The sequence below is a fragment of the Furipterus horrens genome, unplaced genomic scaffold (assembly GCF_987537825.1).
Source record: "Furipterus horrens unplaced genomic scaffold, mFurHor1.1.pri manual_scaffold_2, whole genome shotgun sequence".
Classification (NCBI taxonomy): Eukaryota; Metazoa; Chordata; class Mammalia; order Chiroptera; family Furipteridae; genus Furipterus; species Furipterus horrens.
In genome coordinates, this window is record NW_028327172.1 from 216,986,251 (window position 1) to 217,007,625 (window position 21,375).

A 21,375-nucleotide genomic window follows, 5' to 3' on the forward strand; every position below is an offset into this window, starting at 1 on the left:
TGTTCCCGCCCCCTGCACCCCCCAGGGTCATCAGTGCTGCTGCCTCTGCCCCCACGCCCCGCCCCCCCTCACCAGCTCAGCCTGCTGTGTCTACCTCTCCTAGGAGGCTTTTCCACATGCCACCTTCTCCCTAAAGCTCTCACCCTGATCCGCACAAAAGGGTGAACAAAGCCCCAACACAGACCACGCCTTGCCGTGGACATGTGGAGCCCAGTTACGGCCGAGCTCCACCCCCACAGCGTCTGCACCAGGCTGGCCTGGGGTCCCTGCAGGCGGGACAACGAGCCCCCACACAGCCAGCGGCAGCAGGTGCCTGTGGAACACAGCAATCGGCCCCAAACAGCTAGAACTTCCTGGTAGCACAACAACAGAAACCTCTCACTGACTGCGTTACAGAGGCCCCTGGAGAGCGTGAGTGGGGACAACGCTCGGCCCCAGGGGCCGGTCCCCCAGCAGCCTGCAGCAGAGCAACCAGTGCCCATGTTTTGTCCCCACGAGTCCACACACGGTGGCCTTTAAAAACAAGAAGATGTCCTCACTCTGTACTTGACCACAGTTCAGAAGTTCAACTGCCCTGGGGCTGCCTGTTACCTTCTAGGTGCAAGTGCTCAGATGCTGCTTGAGGGCAGTGACCCCAGAGCACCACCTCCTGCCCTAAAGCCACTAACACCTGTGCCTTTGCAGGAAGCCTCTGTCATCAGTGGCAGCAACGTTCTTACCAGGTTATCGAGCATCCGCATGAGGGCTTCAAACTCCTGCTCACCAATCAGCCACTTGGGAGGCTCCCCGGTGCTCTCCCCGGCCGGGGACTCCAGGGAGCGGGACTTGGCTTTGTACTTCCCAGGGTCTAGGAGGACTAGGTTGTCGGGCCCTCCCGCACTGGCCAGAGTTCGAACCTTTTCAAAACAAGCAAACATTACCATGTGAGCTCCTGACAACAGCATAGGATTAATGATGAGGAAACATCGTGGTGACGGAAATTAGGTTTCAAAGGAAACCCAATGACTGAGTCTAAGAATGAGAAAAGCAGATGGGCACTGATGGACTAACCACAAGGCTCTTTTCAGAAGTTTCTGAGCCTGACTGAGGGACGGGGCGCACCTACTCGGTGCGGGATGGAAAACGAAGCCCTTTCCAGAGCGTGTGAGTCAGAGTAGGGAGAGCACTGCCGCAGATGCAGGTCAGGGGAACAGTGGGGAGAGCAAACTGGGGGCTGAGCACCCCTGGCCCAAGGCGCACCTACAGCCGTGACACTGTGGGCACCTCGCCTGTTTTTCAAAAGGAGTGCCATGAGGGTCATGTGAAATACCAGTAATGACACGTGTGAAGCGCCTGACTCCGGGCGTGGCACACACTGGTACTCCACAAACGGTAGTGACTTATGTGCTTGAAGAATTAAAAAACGACCATTTGCCAACCCAAATCAGTGGCATGGCATTTGCCCTGGTCAATTTCCAAACCCCCGAGCTCGGACCTGGCCAAGCCAGGACGCAAGGCCTGCAGGAGCCCTGCTGGCACCGAGAGGCGGCGGGGGACAGCGCACCCACCTGGATCTCGCACGCAACCACAAGGTTGTGGATGTAGAAGAAGGCCTCCTCGACGCTCTCGCCTACCGACACCAGCCCGTGGTTCCGGAGAATGAGCACCTGAGCAGGGGACAGGGAGGCTGCATGTGGCTGGACAGGGGCACTGAGGCCTTCGCAGCACCCCTTCCCTCCACTGCTGAGATCCCTCGTCACAGGCCTACTGACCTTGCTTTTAGGCCCCAAATTTTTCTGAATTAAAATCTTCTCCTCTTCATCCACCAGAATCCCATGATAATCATGATAGCCCACTTCTCCGAGGGAAAGTGCCTCTGGGGAGATGGGCAGGAGGCCACACTTCATTGCAGAGACCTGGAGAGCAAGCGGCCACACTGAGTGGAGGCAGGACAAGCGCTGACACTTTCCCCCGAGAGGCAAGAAAGGGGACAGAGCTGATCTGGTTCTCTTCTCAGAAACTAGGAACCCGTGAGCGTAAGAGAACCTAACTTCTGGGGTTGATGCCAATGCCCAGCTCAGAATGCAAGCTGTCACTCAGCAGGAGAGCCCCGAGAGAGACCCCACATCTTTCCAGTCTCTCCCACCCGACCATTTGACTCCAAAGAGTCAAATAATATCTCAGGTGTAACAATTCCATATAGAATACTTAATCTAAAAAAAAATCACCAAAAAGGCAATACCATACTTAATTTCTTTCATAGTATCAACTTTAAGAAATTTCCTTACGAAGTTTTAATAATTTTTAAAACAAATTTCATGGTAGCTATAACCATATTCTCAAAGGTACCTTTAACAGTTGTTTAAAATGCATGGATTTTGCCCTGGCTGGTGTGGCTCAGTGGATTGAGCATAGGCCTGCCAACCAAAGGGTTGTTGGTTCAATTCCCAGTCAGGGCATGTGCTCTGGTTAAGAGCCAGGTCCCCATCTGGGGCAGTGTGAGAGGCAACCAGTCTCCTACACAACGTTTCTCTCCCTCTCTGTCTCCCTCCCTTTCACTCTCTCTATAAATAAAACTTTTTTATAAATGCACGGAATTTACGAAAAAATTATATCCTTCAGAGAATGGTATGTTAAACTGATACTAACACCAAGAACCACATCTTCAAAGTAAAACAAACCAGATCAATCACTCATCTAAACAAATCAACACACACAACATTAAAGATTAATCAAGGTAAGATTAAAATTCGGCATTACCGACTCAGTAAGGTCACCTACCGCACAAATGAGGCCATGAAGTCACTGACATACAAAACTGGTGCTACCCGGCCAAGTCTAGATAGTTCTAGAGCACTTCACTGTCACCTGATGACACTAGCCACCAGAACACACACTGCCCGCAGAGAGGCCTGGGCCCTGTCGGGGTGCCTGACGTGCACCTGCAGGGCACAGCCTGGTGGCGAGGGTGCGGGAGGCCTGGGCCCACGGGCAGGGGCAGCTCTCCGGACAGCCGCACTGCAGCGCACTCGCCCGGCTGCCCACTTTGGCTGGCCTCCGCCGGCCCCCCACACAGCCGTCAGCACACTCCAGCCCCCGAGGCCCTAACCCTTCCCTGTGCCCGCAGCATCCTTCCCTACCCCCCACCCCGTCCCACTTCACCGACAAGGGTCCCCTAATTTACCACTACTGTTCTGCTTTTCCCAACAGTGTCAAGCGCACTGAAATCTGACCTCCACCGCTAGGGTCTTCTAATCTGTAAACCTAATGGGCATTGTCAGAGTCACGTTTTTTAGCATACAGACCCCTTAAAAGAAAGTCTTTCAGGAAAGTCAAATTTAGTGACTAAAAAGTTTTTGAATCCCACAAAGTTAGGTTTACGGACTTATCACGACGAGAGGCACGGCAGGGAAACACACAGAGCCTCTCACTAAGCTGCCTTCAAACTGCAGCGGGACACTCACCGCGGCCCCTGCCGGTGTGTGAATGTGGACCACACACCTCACATCTGGCCGTGCAGCGTAAATCGCGGAGTGCAGCGTGAAGCCAGCCTGGTTCACTCCGAGATTAGTGCTTCCACGGTCTACGATATCTCCTTGTAGGTTTATTTTCACCTGGAAATAAGAAAAGAATTTTCAGTGTCAAAAGGACTTCACATTACCCTAAGTAGAAATTATTTAAACCAAAATTTAAAGTGTTTACAACTAATTGCAAAGGCTTTTGTTTGAGTCCATCACACAAGATAGTTTCTCCTCTGCCTTGGGTTTTATGTGTCGAAGGGATTTAGAAGGGGTTTAATTAAGTAGCAAAGCCGACACATTCATGGCGCCCAGAAGGGAAAGGACATTCTTACCAAACTGGATGCAGTCACTTCACTGAAGAGAAGCCCAAAAGGTACAATGAGGAAGTGTTCCTGCTCGGCGCTCACTCGGGTCTGTGGGGACATGACTGAGTCAGTGCAGAGACACTACTGAGATTGTCTGCACCCACTTCAGGCCAAACTCCTGGGCTTGCTGAGCATGTATACAGTACAGAGCATTTACCGTAGTCACTGATCAGGTACCTAACGTTCATCTTGGTCACACTCGTGAGAGTTAAACTTTGTAAAGGAAAACCTGGCGGCGACCAAACCAGTGGCATGTGCCAAGAAGTTCCCCCTCAGACATGTCATAGTGAAAACCAGAACTTACACGTTAGAAGTCAAACAGATCTGTCGGCGCTCACAGGCTGCAGGGTGACCAACAATCACACCACCACAAACAGGAGCGCGCGCCCTTGCTGTTGCCCGACCCCTTCAGAGCCTCTGCCATCCCCCCGCCTGTCTGCCCCTCCCACTTCCTTTCCTCACCCCACCCCAGACAGACCCGCACAGCCTGTGTTACACACGCAAGGCTCGCAACAGCGGGAGAGAGGAAGAGTCCTGCCCCCAAAGCAATTCCGTCTAGGTGTTACAAGGATTTGGGCATAGACTTCCCAGGTACTCGTTGGAATACATTTACTTTTGGGCTAAGAATCCTGACAGGGGGTCGGGTAGGTGGTTTCCTGTTTGCTGAAAAGGCCTTGGGGCAGGTAGGGCAACTGTGTAACCAGCCTAGCGAGTCTTGCGGGGGAGCAGACGGACAGACCCGAGCTGCAGAGCCCTCCCGCATTGAGCGCGGTCTGTCTCCCGGGGGCCCGCAGCGCGCGCCGGCCCCGCCCACCACTCGGTTCTCACAGCCGAGCACGGAGCCTGCTCGCGTCCCTCGTCCCTCGGTGGAGGAGCCTGGGGACCCACAGTCACAGCAGACCTGAGGTGAAAGCCTAGCTCTGCCCTTGGGCAGCAGCAGTGGCCCATCACCGTCCGCGACCCTGCGCTCTGTGCCCCCAGCGTCCAGCTCCAGCTCTCTCTTTCAGCGGCCTCAGAAACGCACACGTGGTCCCCACCTTCCCCCCCAAGCACCTGCTCATTAACGCTGGGTTCCAGGTTTTTCATTTCTAGCCAGCTCTTCTATTTCAAAATACAGACTAATCTTTCTAAATTATCTAGAAGAAAACTACACAACTGCCCCAATTTCCAAGTTGGGTTAAAACAAAACATAAAACAAGGAATTATTCTGTGTACTCGTTGAAAGGAAAAAAGAAAAAAAAAGTTGAAAATAAAAAATTAAATGTCAGGTATTTTTGCTTATTTTAAGGTTTTGTTCTGAAACATGGAGTATTATTTAAGTCTAAGAAAGCACACACCCACGAGCCCTTCAACCAGCTTCAGAAACAGAGGTCTGGTGTCCCTGAAGCCCCGCTCCTCTTCTCCACGGCCCAGGGTGAGCCGCGGCCCTGGACTGTCAGCATTATTCTTTCTTTTCTTTATCGTTCTACCTTTAACCTGTTCACCCACAAGCAATACAGTTTAATGTTTATGTTTAGGGACTTCATATCGTTAGAATCATACCGTATGCATTTTGCAGTGACTTTTTCAATGTTTTATTTCTTGTCCTTAAGTACAGCTGGGGTATAGTGTTCGTTATGTTAGTTTCCGGTGTGCAGTATAGTGCTGGGGTTCTTATGCCTTACAATGCGATCACCCCACCTCTCCTAGTGACCACCTGTCGCCATGCAAACTCATCCTATTACTGCATGCACCCCTCCCCTTTCTGTCCATCCTCCCACCCACAGCCCCGGGAAACCACCCCTTAGATCTGGCGCTGAGTCTGTTTTTGCTTGGTGCGGTTTGCTGACTTGCTATGGTTACTCTTTTAGATCCCACGTAAGGGAAACCCACAGCACTTGCCCCTCTCTGCCTGCTGCACGTCAGTCAGCGCCCACCCTCCAGAGCCGCCCACCCCTCCCAGGGCTGAGTCACACCCCTCTGGGCACGGGCACCGCTTCCTGTCTTCGTTATTGTAAATGACATCACAGTGAGCGCAGGAGTACCTACATCTTTTCAGATTAGTGTTTTTGTTTTCTTTGGATAAATGCGTGGAATTGCTGGATCATAAGGTAGTTTTATTTTTAGTGTTTTGAGGGACCTCCATACTGCTTTCCCCAGCGGCTGCCCCCCAGCAAGAGTGCACAAGGGCCCCCTTGTCTCTGCGTCCTTGCCAGCACTTGCTGATCGCTGATTTACTGATGGTCGCCATCCTGACAGGTGGGAGGTGGTTTTGCATTTCTCTGGTGATCAGTGGCACAGAGCACCTTTTCATATGTCTGCTGGTCATCTGTGTGTTCTCTGTAGAGACCTGTCTTTTCATGTCCTCTGGACAGTTTCTCGTCAGACTGTTGAGCTGGCGCCCTGACGTGTGAGGCTCCTCCAGGTCACGACACTCATGGCTGTCACTGACCCATTTTCATGTGGCCATCAGTAAATGAGTGGGTTAAAAACTGTGGTGCATTTACACAATGGAATACTATGCAGCAGAAAGAAAGAAGGAACTCCTGCCTTTGCGATGGCATGGATGGAACTGGAGAGAACTACACTAAGTGAAATAAGCCAGGAGGTGAAGGACAAATACCACATGATCTCACTTATAAGAGGAATCTAATGAACAAAATAGAACCACAGGCATGGAAGCATAGGACAGACTGACAGTGACCAGAGGGGAGAGGGGGGGGGAATAATAGTGGAAAGATGGGGACGGGCCTAGACAAGGAACATGTATGAAGGGCCCATGGACATGAACAACAGTGCGGGAATGGACTGCGGGAGCAGGGAGTGGGATGGGCAGAGGAGGGCAAAGTGGGGGAAACTGGGACAACTGTAATAGAACAACAATAAAACAATGACCCTGGCTCATGTGGCTCAGTGGACTGAGGGCCGGCCTGTGAGCTAAAGGGTCGCCGATTTGATTCCCAGGCAGGGCACAGGCCTGGGCTGTGGGCCAGGTCCCCGGCTGGGGGCGCACGAGAGGCAGCCACACAGTGACGTTTCTCTTCCTTTCTCCCTCCCTTCCCCTTGCTCTGAAAATAAATAATAAATAACAAAAATAAAAATAATTTACTAACCAATGTTACCTCAATAAATAAACAATAAACAAACAAACGAACAATGCTAGGAACACTCTCATGCCTGTCCCCTAGTGTACGTGTTGCGTGTGCAAGTTTCGCCAGCGACAAAGTAGGAGGTGACATCGATGTATCTTCCAACGGGCCCGCTCACATATGCGCTCCCACCAACAGGATGTGTTGGGTCTGTGCCTCTGCAACCGTCTTTTTCAAAAATCAAAAGCTGCGGTTTTAATTTATTTCCCGGTTCCTAATGAGTTACGCAACTTTTCATATTTTTATGAGCCACTCTGATTTCTCCTTCTGTGAAATTCCTCTCTTGTCCTTTGCTCCATATTGTACTGGGCAGTCTTTTTCTCACCGACAGGTCTTCACCTGTTCTAGATACCTTTGCTGGCTATTTGTAAAGTAGAACTGTCCAGGGCTGTAGCTTTTATTTTCATTTTCTCTGTGATGTCCCTTAATGAGACATTGGTTCATTTTAATGTCGTCGTTTATCCATCCCTTATGACAGGCCGTCTCATCGTTCCTTAAGTCAGAGGTTAAAAAGGACCAATAATTCTCACCCATACTAACCCTAAAGTTCTTAAAAGTGTTACTTTCACACTTAACCCTTGGTTCACTGGAGCTGCCTTGCGAGTGCATACAGCACACACTCAGAGTGAACACAGGGGTGCACAGGTCTTCGTTCAGTTCTGACGCTTCAGTGCAACAGCGCCAGCCCCCCCCGCCCCCGCTGACTGCGGCGCTGCTGCTCGCAGTCCCGGGTCCGGGCTCCGTGCCGTCCCATTGGTTTGCTTGTCCCTTGTTCTGCCCAAAGCATACTATTTTAATCACCATCACTTATAAGTCTGACATTTGATAAGGAAAAAAATCTCCTTACCTAGTTCTTCAGGCATATCATAGCTATTCTTGGCCTTTTTCTTCCATATAAATTTTAGAAGCATACTATCAGGTTCCACATTAAGAAAATACCACACAACCATTTACGGTCACTTTTTTTTTCTTTGTGTGTAGATATAATATATATATCTACACACAAACACACACACACACACACAATTCATCCAGCTATAAACTGTACATTTTATATTTTCTGTTTCCTAATAATCATTTTTCACATGGTCTTTAATGTATTATAAACATTCCCTCAAATTGATGTTGAATAACTGAGCCATTTCCCATCTACTGCTGGGAAAATAATAAAAAATTTGTCATTATTATAGATAAGGCTATAATAAATATATTTGTATGCCATGATTGATTGATTATGCTATCGTAGTTGTTCCGATTTGTTTCTGTATGTCATGTTTTCTTCTTTCACTTATCTCCCTAACATTATTTCTAAGAGTGACTGAACAGATCTACATATTTGAGAGGAAAAACGTTAACATATAAGACTTCCTGAGTCTGAGCAAAGAGAAAGTGCTCACTACAAATGTGACGTGAAAAACGAGGACACTTTAGTCAGTTTTCTAGTCCATGATGAACTAAGTGCCTGCTTCCCCGCTTGTCTTCCCACATGACAAACGCCCCTCCTCGGTGTACAGGAAGCAAATTCTAATGTCACACATCTAAGGTCGCTCACTGAAAATCATTGCCTCTGGCAGATACCCCCACATCCCAGAAGCACAGTGCACTGGTCCCAAAGGTGGGCTCCAGACACTCAGAGGCATTTGGGGAAAACCCCGCCATCAACCAGGTGCCACCAAGAGAGGAGGCTCACCCCATGTGCTGATGGGGCCACCCTGTCTTTTGACAACCCCCGAAGCTTCTCTCAATCCAGTGCAATCTTAGAACAGGGACCTAATTCAGACGATCCTCCCCCACCCTCTGACACCTGTCAGCATGTGTGAAGCCCCCCGGCAGAGAGCCCCGGGGTCCTCTTTCACAGAAAGGGCACCACAACCTGTTCACCTGTTCACACTCCTGGGGACACTGATAAATACTGTTAACAGTTCTTTTCTGTGGCCTACATGATAACACCTCCATCATAAAACAAAAAATGGATTCCATAAGTAATTAAGAAACAAAAATTTTCCTTCTCAAAGATTCTGTAGTTCACAAAATAAAGGAAATATTTTAGTAACTTGAATTTCTTTTTTCCTCAGTATTATGTCCCGGACAGATCACTTAACAGAAGAGTAAGCACTTAACTACGGTTTTAACTTGGCCAAGCCCTAAATAACTAAAAGGGGTAAAAACAACAACAAGCCATTTAAGTAATTCAAACTTATTTAAATAGCACTCATAATAGGACCAGTGGTAAACAGCATTTTAAAACTTCCAGAGAATGTGACGACATTACTGAGGCCTAAGCTTCCATTCCTGTCACAGCTGTAACGTTTTCATGGAACTAACTTCTGGGCAACGACTTCACATTAAATGTCCACACAGAGCACCTGCCAAGGACAACGAGCCCCAGACGCCAGCCTTTCTCACGCAGCTGGAGGCTGTGGAGGGCTAACTGCGCCCCCTGCTCAAGCGTCACAAGGCACCATGGAGCGCCTGTTCAACAATTTTTAAAACATACTTTGTTGTTCTGTCCTGCCTGGTGTGGCTTAGCAAACTGAGTACCGGCCTGGAAACCGAAAGGTCGCCAATTGATTCCCGGTCAGGGCACAGGCCCGGGTTTTGGGCCAGGTCCCCAGCTGGGGGTGCTGTGAGAGGGAACCAATCGATGTAGCTCTCTCACATCGATGTTTCTTTCTTTCTTCCCTCCTCCCTTCTCTTCTCTCTAAATATGTTTTAAAAATCTTTAAATGCTTAACTTTTTTATTTTTGATCCCAGAGAGGAAGAGGAAAGGAGACAGGAAGTGAGAAACACCGATCGGGTACCTCCTGCCCGCACCCCAATCGGGAATGGGACCTGCGACCCTTCGGTTTACAGCACAGCGCTCCGACTGAACCACAGTGGCCAAGGCTGGGCATCTCACTCAGGCGTCACCTGAGAGCTTGGTGCGCCTACTCTGTGCCCAGCACCGGTCCTGGTCCTGGGGACACACAGCGGAGGACACAGCAGGGCCTCCCGTCAGGAAGCTGACGCAGACCGAGGGCAGACACGGATGCCAAACGTAAGTGCACAGTGTGGCTGAGTCACGGCCACAGGGCGGTGATGCGGGTGTGCTGGGCGGGCTGACACTCTACAAGCATGACAGAGTCGACACGGCTGAGTCAGGTCTGCATCTTGAAGAGCTCACTTTGGCGGCAACATGGAGAAAAGACGGAGGGGAGGTAACTCGGTATCTATCTCTGGCAGAGACCCAGATCCTGCCCCCGCAGCACAGGGCACAGGGCACAAAGGTGGGCCCCAGACCACCGCCTTGGAGGCTAAGCATCCCTGAGGGTCCAGAATGGGGCTGAACTAATAAGCACCACGGGCCGAGTCCACGTGTGAGAAACACCTCCGTGTGTATGTTGGGTACAGACAAAAGGGTGGAACAATCTACATGGCCACTAACCCTGATGGCCTCAGAGGACATGAAAGTACTGGCAGGATTATGACTTCTTCTTTGGACATCTGTGTAAGGGACACTTGTTACTATAAGCAGGCATAACTTTAATAATTAAAAATATCCAATAAGAGAGATTAAAAAAACAAAGACTAGAACAAGTTTAAAAGTCAAAGGCGGCAATTCAAAGAGACCATCTCCACAGAAGAGCAAAGAACAAAAAGAAAGACAGCGCCCTGAGGATGCAGAGGGCGCCTCAGGCATTGAAGAGCAGGAAGGGGTTTCCAGGCGGGAAGCTGAGTCTGACGGAGTCAGGACGCTGTAGCTGGGGGTGTCAGGGGCATGGGCTCAAACATCAGTAAGGAGCGCCCATTCTCTCTGTGACACAACGTGGTCACTCGCTGAGAGAAGGTCGGGAACTTCAAACAGAGGAGGGACAGCAGGGTTCCTGAGCGAGAGATGTCCCACAGCTGCCAGGCAGTGTGGTGGGTCCCCTGGAGAGCGGGTCGCGAATCTAAGAAGGCCACTGGCAGCGAGGGGAGGCTCTCTGCAGGGGGGTCTGGCTGCTCAGGCCCAGGAGGGAAGAGGACGGTGTTGGCAAAGAGTGTTCCTGAAATGCTGCGCCAGGACCGTCCCCGGACAGGGAGGGACTGTGGGCTGACGGACTGCAGAAGGGAAGAGCCACAGAGGCGGGGCTTCTCTCGTCCACTGACGTAAGCCCAGAATTAGAACAATGCTATGCTGGGCACAGACGGTAAATATTTACAGCTAACGTCCAGTAAATATTTACTGCAATAACAAATTGAATACAGGTCCTGATAATGTTGAAAAATGGCTAAAACTAGTAACCAAAGAAGTAAAATAAGAGATAGAAGGAAAGCAAACAACTTCATTCTTAGGTTTTCAGTCATGAAAAGATTTTAAGGACCGCCTATGTTTCAGTAAACATGCATTTATCGAGCCAGCATGCGAGAAGGAAGTTTTAAAGAGCTGCTGTTCTCATAACTGTTAACTCAAAGCGGCTCGGTCTCAGATCATCGCACTCTGCAGCCAGGACTCAGAGGGAAGCTATCCCAAGATTTCTTTCGGCCCTGTGGCTTCCTGCTTCTCCTGAACAGACTGCCCCGTTCACCCCCCAGGGACAGCCCCACCCGGCACTCACCGTGATGTGGTTGTAGATGAGCTGAGACCACCCGAAGAGGTCCGCCAGCCTGTACAGTGCTGCCAGCTTACAGCGCAGCAGCTTCTCCCCTTTGTCATAGGCGATCGAGTCAGACCCTCTCAGGTCATTCACAGGTGTCACCATGCCAAGGCCTGAAACAGAGAAGAACAAAACTCAAAGATGTCATATTTCCTACCAAACGTAAATCAAAGAAAAACAGTTCTGAGATAGTACTCTTTCATACCACACCATAAAGTGAGTCTCGAAAACTCCAAGACTATCTCATGAAGACCAACTCCCTCACATTACAATTCAGTTGAAATAAAAAGGTAGTAAAGATCACTAATACCTAAGGAGGTAAGAGATTCTATCACACTTCAGAAACAAAAAGAGGATGCCATAAAGAAGGAACAAAGAGAAAAAAAAAAATGAGCTCTTGGAAATTAAAAACATGAGGCAGAAGTCAGAAAAATCAAGTGGGAGAATTTACCCGAAACAAAGCACAAAGGCAAAAAGATAGAACATGTAAAAAAAAAAAGAAAAGAAAGAAAGGAAGGAAGGAAGGAAGGAAGAAAACGAAGTGTTTAACAAGATCTTTGACTAATATGCATGCCAGAAAGAGAGAATGGAGGAAACAGAGGAGAATATTGTCACTGAAATAACTCAAGAAAATTCCCCAGAACTAAAGATCATGAGTTCTAGAAAAGATAAAAGAAAAAGAAAAAAAGGCCCAACACAATAAAAAAAAAAAAAAGGTAGTAAAATTTGTGCGATGCAATAAAGCAAAACTTAGAAGTAAATTTACAGTGTTAATTAAACATTGATTTATTAGATAAGAAAACAGGTTTTTTAAAAAAAGACCTAGGTTTCTATTTTATGAAACTAGACAGCAAATTAAATTCAAAATTTTAAAAAGGAATAATAAAAATAAAAGCAGATATCAAACAGAAAAATAATAGAGAAAATATTTAATTTTGAGATTAAAAATGAAATAAAATAATGAAAATAAAACAAAATAAAATACATCTCTAGACTCACCAACAAAACACAGCCATGATACAAATTACCAGTCTGGAGAAGCGGACAGAGGACATCACTACCTATCTTTCAGACATCATAAGGGTAATAAAGGGACAATAAGAACAAGTATGCCAGCAGATTTGCTGACTTAGATAAAACAGACAAATTCCCTAAAAGACACAAGCTACCAAAGCTCACTCCATAATAAACAGATATCCTGAGCAGCCTTGTTTCCAGGCCCACATGACTTCGCTGTGAATTCTATCACACATTTAAGGAAGATTAACACCAGTTCTACAGACTCTTCCAGAACACTTTCCGGCTGATTCCACCAGGCCCAGCATTACCCCAAGACCAAAAGCACACAAAGACGTCGCATTACATGACATCACAAGAAACAGACCAATATCTATTATAAACACAGACTACAAAATACGTAACAAAAGTTCAGCAAATAATCCAGCAACACATGAAAAAAAGAACGTATATGACTGAGAGGGTTTATCTCAGGAACGCAAGGTGAGCTTGGCATTCAAAATCCACTTGATGTAATTCACCATATCAAACTACAGAGAAAAGACCATGGAGTCATTTTAATAGATGCAGAACAAGCATTTCATAAAATTCAACATCCATTCAGGATAAAAGCTCTCAGCAAATTAAGAATAGAAGGAAACATCTTCATCTTGATAAGAAACATCTACAAACACACATAATGATAAAAGACTAATGTTTTTCTTTTTTTAAATATATTTTATTTATTTTTATACAGGGGGCAGGTAGAAAGAAAGGGAGAGAAACATCGATGCACAAGAGATACATCAATCATCGGCCTCTCGTGCACCCCCAAAACTGGGTGGGGACCCAGCCTGCAACCCAGGCCTGTGCCCTGACTAGGAATCAACCCGGTGACATTTCGGTTTACAGGCTGGCACTCAACCCACTGAGGCACACCAGCCAGGGCCTGAATGTTTTTCTAAGGTCAGGAACAATTGTAAGACGTATACACTTGCACTCCTACTGACACTGCACAGGGGATCCTAACCAATGCAATAAAGCAAGAAAAAGGGGGGAAATAACAAAACATACATATCAGAAAGAACGAAAAAAAAGTATTTGACTGCTTGACCTTACTTGGTCATGACAAAATTATTCTTGTCATGCGTTATCAGATTTGATCCCAGTCTTTTATTTGTGAAGTATCTGAAGCGTACAGAAAAGTATAGATCAGCATATATTAATCTATTTTATATCTTTAATTTTTTTAATTGTTTTTTAGAAGACTTTTCAGAAGATGGTGGTAGTGGCAGTATAGTTTTAGAATCTTCTTAAATCTTTATGTCAACCCCACACAAAAAAACACAGCAACTGGATGGAGCAGCAAAGCCCAAACGAGGATGGTTTCCACAGCACACTAGGTAACAAGGGGAGCCCAGGAAACTGAAGACACGGGGGGCAGGGCTGTCACAGACAGAGCGCATGGTGTTAGCCCGGACCACCTGCCAAACCTGGAACTCCCCAAAGAGCCGACAGGACCCCACTGGGAGCCCAAAGGGCTAGGTTCTGAAGGGCAGCTGAACCCAGGAGTTCCGCCCACTTTAACCCAAACTAACCATCCAAAATTGTCTTTAAGGGAAAAGTCTCACACTAAGAGATTTTCGAAATCAGAACCCGAACTGAGCACCACGGGCTATCAGGAAAGGAAAAGAGAAGAAAAGGAAAGATGGTCCAGATAAAAGCATGAAAGGGAACAGATCCCTGTATCATTAAATCAGCCACCACCTTTTCAGCTCTTCACAAAAACAAAAGAGGGAGCTCTAGAGCCATGACGTTAGAAACCCCTTCCCGAACCAGACTCCTCAAGGAAAACCAATTTCATGTAAAAACGAATGGAAAAATATCATTCTCATACCATATAAAAACTATATAAGAAAAGAGGGCAGAATCACATTCCCACAGATAACGAAAGCACACAAAAAGACATGTCCACAAAACAGATGAAAACAATAACCTCTAATTTCATAACAAGGTAGAGAAAAGCATTAATACTGAAAGAGAAAAACAGCATTTACTATAATGAGGAAAATTCAGAAATGAGAGCTATCGCATAAAAGGAATTAGGCATAAATAAGAAATAATTTTTTAAATAAATACTAAAGACCAAGAAAACCCAACATGCACATAACAGGAAACCCTGAAAAACAAAATTAAGGTAACAGAATAAATACCAAATACCAATTCAGGAAAATACTGCTAAACCAAATGAGATTTACAAGGGCCCATCATCTGGCAAAACTCACCCAGAGCAACCAACACTAAGCCACACTCTGGTAAACTTGCTGGGCTCTAAAAAAAAAACAAAAAACTGTACACGTGCCCAGGAAAAGAGACCAAGTCACTTTTACGGAAAGGCGTCTTCACATTTTAATAGCAATGTTTTGAGCCAGAATAAAATGCATCATGTATTTAAGATACAGAAAACAGGAAACTGTGAGCCATGAATTTCACACCCAAACGAAACTCACACTGACGCAGAGAGGCGGCGGTGTGCACCAGCCAAATGTGTTCTGAGAAGCCGACTGAAGAAGGGACTTCAGAAACCAAACTGGCTAGGGGGGCCTGATACAAGGACCAGGGGGAAGGGCGCGGGGGCATTAGATGTGTATTCATTATAGAATCAGGTTATTAATTACAACACTAATGGACGTTGTCAGGGGGAGATCACACGTAATAGTTACGTGCTGACAAAAGAGGACATGACTTCTAGAACATGGAGAGAACATATTGCTGGCATACTACTGGTACTGCATTTGATCTGTGGGAGAAAGCAAATGGCTGATCACGCGATGTCCCAGTGCTGTCAGTCATGCTGTCCTCGAGAACCTGCTTCCCGTGGAAGAAAGGAGCAGCGGCGTTAGAGAAGAGGTTAAATGAAAACCCCTCAGAACGGAATTTTAACGGGAATACTTAGAATTCCAATATACTAGGATAGCATATAACTCACGGGGTGATACACATCTCCCAGTTCCGGCCACTAGGAAGACGTAGGGAGCACGGCTAAGCAGTAGCACGGAGCATCCTAGCACCTGCACTAGCATGCCACGCCAACAGAAGGAATCAAGGGTTCCCGGAGAAAAGGCAGGCTGCAGATCTGGGGCAGAGAGCACGCAGGAGGGGCCGGGAACGCCTCGCGTCACGGGAGATGGTTTGGAAGCTGTCAGCCTGCGAGGCTCAGGAGTCAACCTGCAGGCGCTCCCACAGATCAAAGATGGGGCAATCTGAACATCAAAAAAAGAGAACCACAATCTTTTCAAGATTGCATTTATTTACTTTTAGAGAGAGGGAAAGGGAAGGAGAAAGACAGGGAGAGAAACAGATCAGATGCCTCTCACACGCCCCCAACTGGGGACCTGGCCCACAACCCAGGCCTGTGCCCTGACCCGGAATGGAACCCTGCCCTCAACCCACTGAGCCACACCAGCCAGGGCAAGAACTCCAATCTTTTAAAACACATGAAATATGTTTAATCCTGAGTTCAAAATAATAATAATAATGATGATGATAGTAGTTCACTTTAGAAAGATGACAGAAAGCCAACCTTTTATTTTAAAGAAGGTCCCCTTTCCTATACACAAACCGTACCACTGGGTAACCGAGAAGAGCTGAGGGGAAGTTCCTTTCCATCCGTGTGAATCAAGGGCTGACTTCCCACAGATCTCAAGGAGGAAACGCTCTGCTACGTACAAACCCAGAAGCAGGTCATCTGGCAAAGGGTTTGGCACAGCTTCCCCAGACGTGTGGGCAGGGAGTAGCCACCTTTCCAGCCACAGCCTCTTTCCCAGGGAAGTTCCTCTTTAGAGAGATAGTCTAGCTAATAAATATGGAAGAAGAAATGAAGGAGTTAAAATATCACCACCTTGGAAACCTTTACTCAGTTAGTGGATGTAGGCACTGAACCCCCACGGCTGCTAACACCACACAAAGAAACCACCGGACCTGTGTGCCCGCTGATAGAACACAGCACCTCCTATGGAGTAGAGCTCCCCCCAAAACTGAATCTAGATGTGGCCATGCTCCTGATCAACTCCCGATTTTACTGTAATACAGAAGACAAAAGAAGATGTCAGCAGCACCATGGAGATGGCTACAGCAAACCCAATAGGTCAAGAACCTGTTTTCTTTAAAGTATAAGGAGAAAGAAAAGAGAGATGGGGGGTGTCACTTGAAGTTTTAAACCGACCTACAAGACAGTCGGAACATAACTAACCCACAACGTTCGGGATGACCCTGTGGGTGATGACACCACACAGGCCAGCAAGGCAGTGACTACGAGACCAGTCACGATGGCGGGTCCTCTTAGGAGGGCGACAGCGAGTAGGGCAAGCGACTGACAAATCTCTCTTCTTCCCAGGGGGCAGTTACAAAGGTGCTCACCTTAAAACCATGCAGGCGCTACGTATCATTTGCTCTATGCCCTCTATACATGTCCTACTTTACAACGAAGGTTAAAATGTTTTTAAATGTTTATTTTTTAAAAACAAACTATAGATACAATTAAAACTAATTAATTTCTTTCCTCCATTTTTGGTATGTAATTACTGAAATAAAATGTTACCTCTGATTAGAAGACAAGTAAATATTTTACATTATTCTTTTATCATTTAACTCCTAGGAGATGTTACTGGACTCCAACAAGAATCCCTGGGAAACATGAAAACCTGCTGACTACCGTCTGACTTCAGGACGGAGGTCTGAGCTAGTAAATTAAATGCCTAGACACTCACGAGCCAGCCCTCTGACAGATGTCGGCCAGCGTCTGAAGTGCCGGGGGGCGGTCGGGCAGAACCCCGATGCCAGGAGGGCGCGCGCGCCAGCGCCCGGTGCTGCTCACTCCGGAGCCGCCTGCCCAGCCGGAACCACCCGAGCTCGAGCGCGGGCTCGGCACACGGGAAGCCACGCAGCCGAGGCCCCGGGCCTCCCGCTGCACAGCCACCCAACGCCTGCCCTCTGGCTTCTGGCAGAGTCTCCCCGTGCCTCCCTCACCCACGAGCTGCAGCGAGACGTGGGGGGGGGGGGGGGCTCGCTGACACGAGTTCAGGCAGAATCGGCGCGCCGCCCCACAGCGTCACTCCCAGTCTAACTCACACAGGGGCTGGGCAGCCACGTGAAGAAGGCGCCTGCCTGAGAAGTCTCACGGGCTCACAAGAAACGAGCCCTCTACGTTCAAGACACTTGCAGGCTTGCAGCCTTACATTTTACTACAACTAGAGCACATTAATCTTCAAAAGCCCCCACTCCACATCACATGGCTGTCGCCCGAGAAGACGCCGGCAAGTCCTCGTGGGGGTGACAGCACGCAGTCGGGGCTACTCACTCATGTTCAGGGCCGCCAGCCCTCCCTGTGGGGCCGCCGGGTAGACGTTGGGAACGGTCGTGGTCATGAAGTCTGCAATCTGCTGCAGCGCCAGGAGGCCGGTGGGGTGCTTGCCCTTCTTGAACTGCTCCTGTATCATTGACTCGAGCTCCTCACAGAAAGCCTAAGCAAAGGCAAATTCAAACAGTGAGACACCATTGGGTTCTGCCCCCTGAGAAGGCACGGGGGACTGTCACACAGACTGCGTGTCCCCTTGCTCCCATCCAGCCCTAGGAAGGCGAACGAAAGGCCCCCACATCAATACTTGAAACAGAAATTGGTGCATTTTTTCTAGAAAGTAATTTTTTAACAACATAAAAGCTTAAAACTCTGCCCAGGAATTCTATTCCTAGCACCCCTTTCTAAAGCAGTAATCAGGGGCGTGCGCAACCCTGACTCGCAGGGCCGCGCTCCCAGCGGAGCTGCCAAGGGAGCGCAGTGACAGCCCTTGTCCGAGACGGCGGACGACTGACAGGCACACAGACCCACCGGATGACGGGGTCTGATGCACACATCCAACACGAAGGTCAAAAATATTAACTGTCGTAAATGTGGTCTTCACATACACTTGAGTTAGAAAGGTTATAAAGCAACACAACCAGTTTTTATAAGAGCAAATACGTATGTAAATACAGAAAAGACTAAAAGTAATACATCAAAATGTTCATTATAATTCTCAGTGATAGAATTACCAGTAATTTTCATATTCTACTTTGTACTTCTTAGTATTTTCTTCACAATACACTTTTTGAAATTATTTAAAGTTGAAAAAGAAACCTTGAAACATGCACCCTTTATCAGTAACCCTAATACAGGCAGGAAGGGCAAGCTGGGTCAGTGGCAGTTTTAATATAGTCACCAGTGAAATTACACACATAATTTATAGTTTCTCAAAACTGTATTAAAACACTCTGCACATCTCCTTCAACTATAACATTCCGTGTGAAAGTGCGAGTTCACTGACTATCCAGATCTGAACATAAGCACCCCCTGGACTTATGGACGGTTTTATAATAAACTTATTTCTGGTTTATTGCTGCTGGAGCTGAGAAGATTGCCAAGGGACAGACTGAGCAGACCTGTCACTGGAGGGACACAGCAGAAGCAAATGCAGTGGTGTTAATTCAGTGGCATCAAGGAATGTCAGGAGCCAGGAGCCCCGACCTAGGGTTAGGGAGCAGCGGGACTGAGCGGCCCGACGGGAAATGAAGCAGGGCCCCTGCCCAGCACCATCTAATAAAGAACTGAGAACAGGAGACGGGAACGAAAGGGTACAGGTCTCACCTGCTGAGTCAGCAGTCCTGAGCCCTTGCCAGGCCTTCGAACATCACAAGCAAAACTAAGACAGCACAGGAAGAGGGGCGCCCTTGAGGTTCTCTGTCCGTCTCCACTAGCTGGAAAGAAAGCCTTGGAAGCGGTGTATAGATCCCGAGGCCTAGAAGGGGAGGAGGAGGGGGAACCTAGAAACTGACTAAAGTATGTAAGCCCTGAACCTCAAGAGTCGCGCACCCAGATCAGCTGAGTGTGTGCCTGTAGCCAGGTACTTGAGGGTATAGAACACGCTTACGAACAGCTGTACCTCCCCTATACGTGGGGCCCTCAGGCTGGCCGGGGTCTGCCTGCAGCTCCGTGCTTGGGGGCATTTCATAAATAAACTCGCCCATCTCATTCCATCATACACGTTTGTCTCTCGCCTGAATTCTTCTCTCGCGGGCAAGGCAAGAACCAAGGAGAGGAGTCCCCTGACTAGGGCCTCCCCAGTTACACCACCACACATGTCACACAGTGTCACACAGCACATTCTGCGGCAGTTAGGGAGGGAGGGAAAAGCTAACGGGGGCTTCGACTGCAAGGAAGAAACAAAGTCAACCCACAGCGGTGATGGCGACGCACACGCATGGGCACAGACAGGCAGAGCTGCGAACAGAGGCGCAGAGACCGACGGCCCCTACAGACCTCAGAGCGCACTGGGCACAGGGGCTGCAGAGCTGCATTCTACAGGCCCTCGTCCTCGTGGGCCCTCAATCTGGAAAATCCATCTCTTTCCATGGCTGTCAAATCCACACACAAATCTAGGGGAAGCTCAATTCCACACACACTCCTACGTGCACTCCGCGCACTTCACGGCACTGTCACTCAACACACATGCACGCCCAGCAGAGGAAAGACGCTCCCTGCTCTCCAGGAACGGAAGGCCTAGTGAGCGCAGCCCACGCACGCACGCACACTGTGCCCACAGCGCCCCAGGTGCCCTGATGTGCAGGCAGGAGCTGAGCGCAGCAGGGACCAGGGAGGGCCTGGAGCCACTCGTCTGGACCCCGGAGCCTGGTTGCAGCCGGCTGTCCCCAGCCTCTGACCTTGCACGCTTCCTTAGTCCTAACGCCTGGGGGTGAATACCCACAGGTCACCCCTCAGCTCCCTAACTGTTCTCCTGCAGCGCCCCGGCCTTCAGCTCCCCGCGGCCCCCCATTCCCACGGGCCGCCCTGGGCCTGCCCACCCCTATAACTAACTGTGCCCCCCTTTGCCCTCAGAGCCAAGCACATGCTCTCCCAAGCGCCCCTCCCGGCACCCAGCTCACACCTCCTTCAGCCCCGCTGAGACCCCGAACCGTACAGTGCCCCTCACCTTCCCTGCGCCCGGACCTCCCGCACCAGCTCAGACCCTGGGCGAGCACTAGAGCCATTCCCTCACCGCGGCCTCAACCCTGCTCTCTGCTGCTGCATCTGGCAACACCCCGGCCCCGGCTCGATTCAACTCCTCAGCCCTCCTTACGCTGCCGAGGCGGCTGGAGGAGAGACGCCAGGCCGGGCCAGGCCGGCTCACCATCCCCTCGGGACCACTGACCCTGCGACCGTTCCCCACTCTCCTCACCCACGCTCCCGACCGCTCCGCGCCTTCTCCTCACAGCTCCTGCGCAGCTCCCCGGGCCCACTCTCAGCGCGGGACCCCACAGGCTAAGTCACCGAGAACAACCGGGTCCCCTCGCGGCTCCCCGACGAGCCGCACCCGGGCCCGCGGGCGGGCCTTCCCGCTCCTTCCTACAACCAAGACACCCACTGCAGGGGCACCCCTGAGAAGGAGGCCCAGCTTCATCGGTCTCTGCACTGATGCAGGGTCCACGCTGATTCCGACGGGTCACTGGGGAGGGGCCTGACGACCCTGAGTCCCCAGCACCTGACACGGTGCCTGACTCCTGCTAAGTGCTCAAAGCTGAACCCCTTCTCTCTGCCCCTAGTGAGTTGTACTCGGTTTCTTGTTGCTTTTACATAGAAAACTGCTCAAGCCAAAAGTCTAGATGTCCCGATTCTTTCTTCCTCTCATCCCTCCCTCCTACTTATCCCACAGCCCAACTAAAGCTCCAGGAGTCTAC

The 21,375-nt window shown here is 49.1% G+C and overlaps 1 protein-coding gene across 6 annotated transcripts in view; it reads right to left on the reverse strand.

Moving 5' to 3' along the window:
• ADD1 (adducin 1) overlaps positions 1 to 21,375 on the reverse strand; it is a 79,784-nt gene that overhangs the window by 16,247 nt on the left and 42,162 nt on the right. For all 6 annotated transcript variants that reach the window (XM_090267152.1, XM_090267151.1, XM_090267150.1 and 3 more), the window contains 7 exons: positions 17,966 to 18,128; positions 11,572 to 11,723; positions 3,833 to 3,913; positions 3,444 to 3,593; positions 1,752 to 1,895; positions 1,548 to 1,646; positions 720 to 896 (listed from right to left, as the gene is read on the reverse strand). In XM_090267152.1, coding sequence (XP_090123278.1) covers positions 720 to 896; positions 1,548 to 1,646; positions 1,752 to 1,895; positions 3,444 to 3,593; positions 3,833 to 3,913; positions 11,572 to 11,723; positions 17,966 to 18,128 — 966 coding nt within the window. The remainder of the gene's footprint in view (positions 1 to 719; positions 897 to 1,547; positions 1,647 to 1,751; positions 1,896 to 3,443; positions 3,594 to 3,832; positions 3,914 to 11,571; positions 11,724 to 17,965; positions 18,129 to 21,375) is intronic.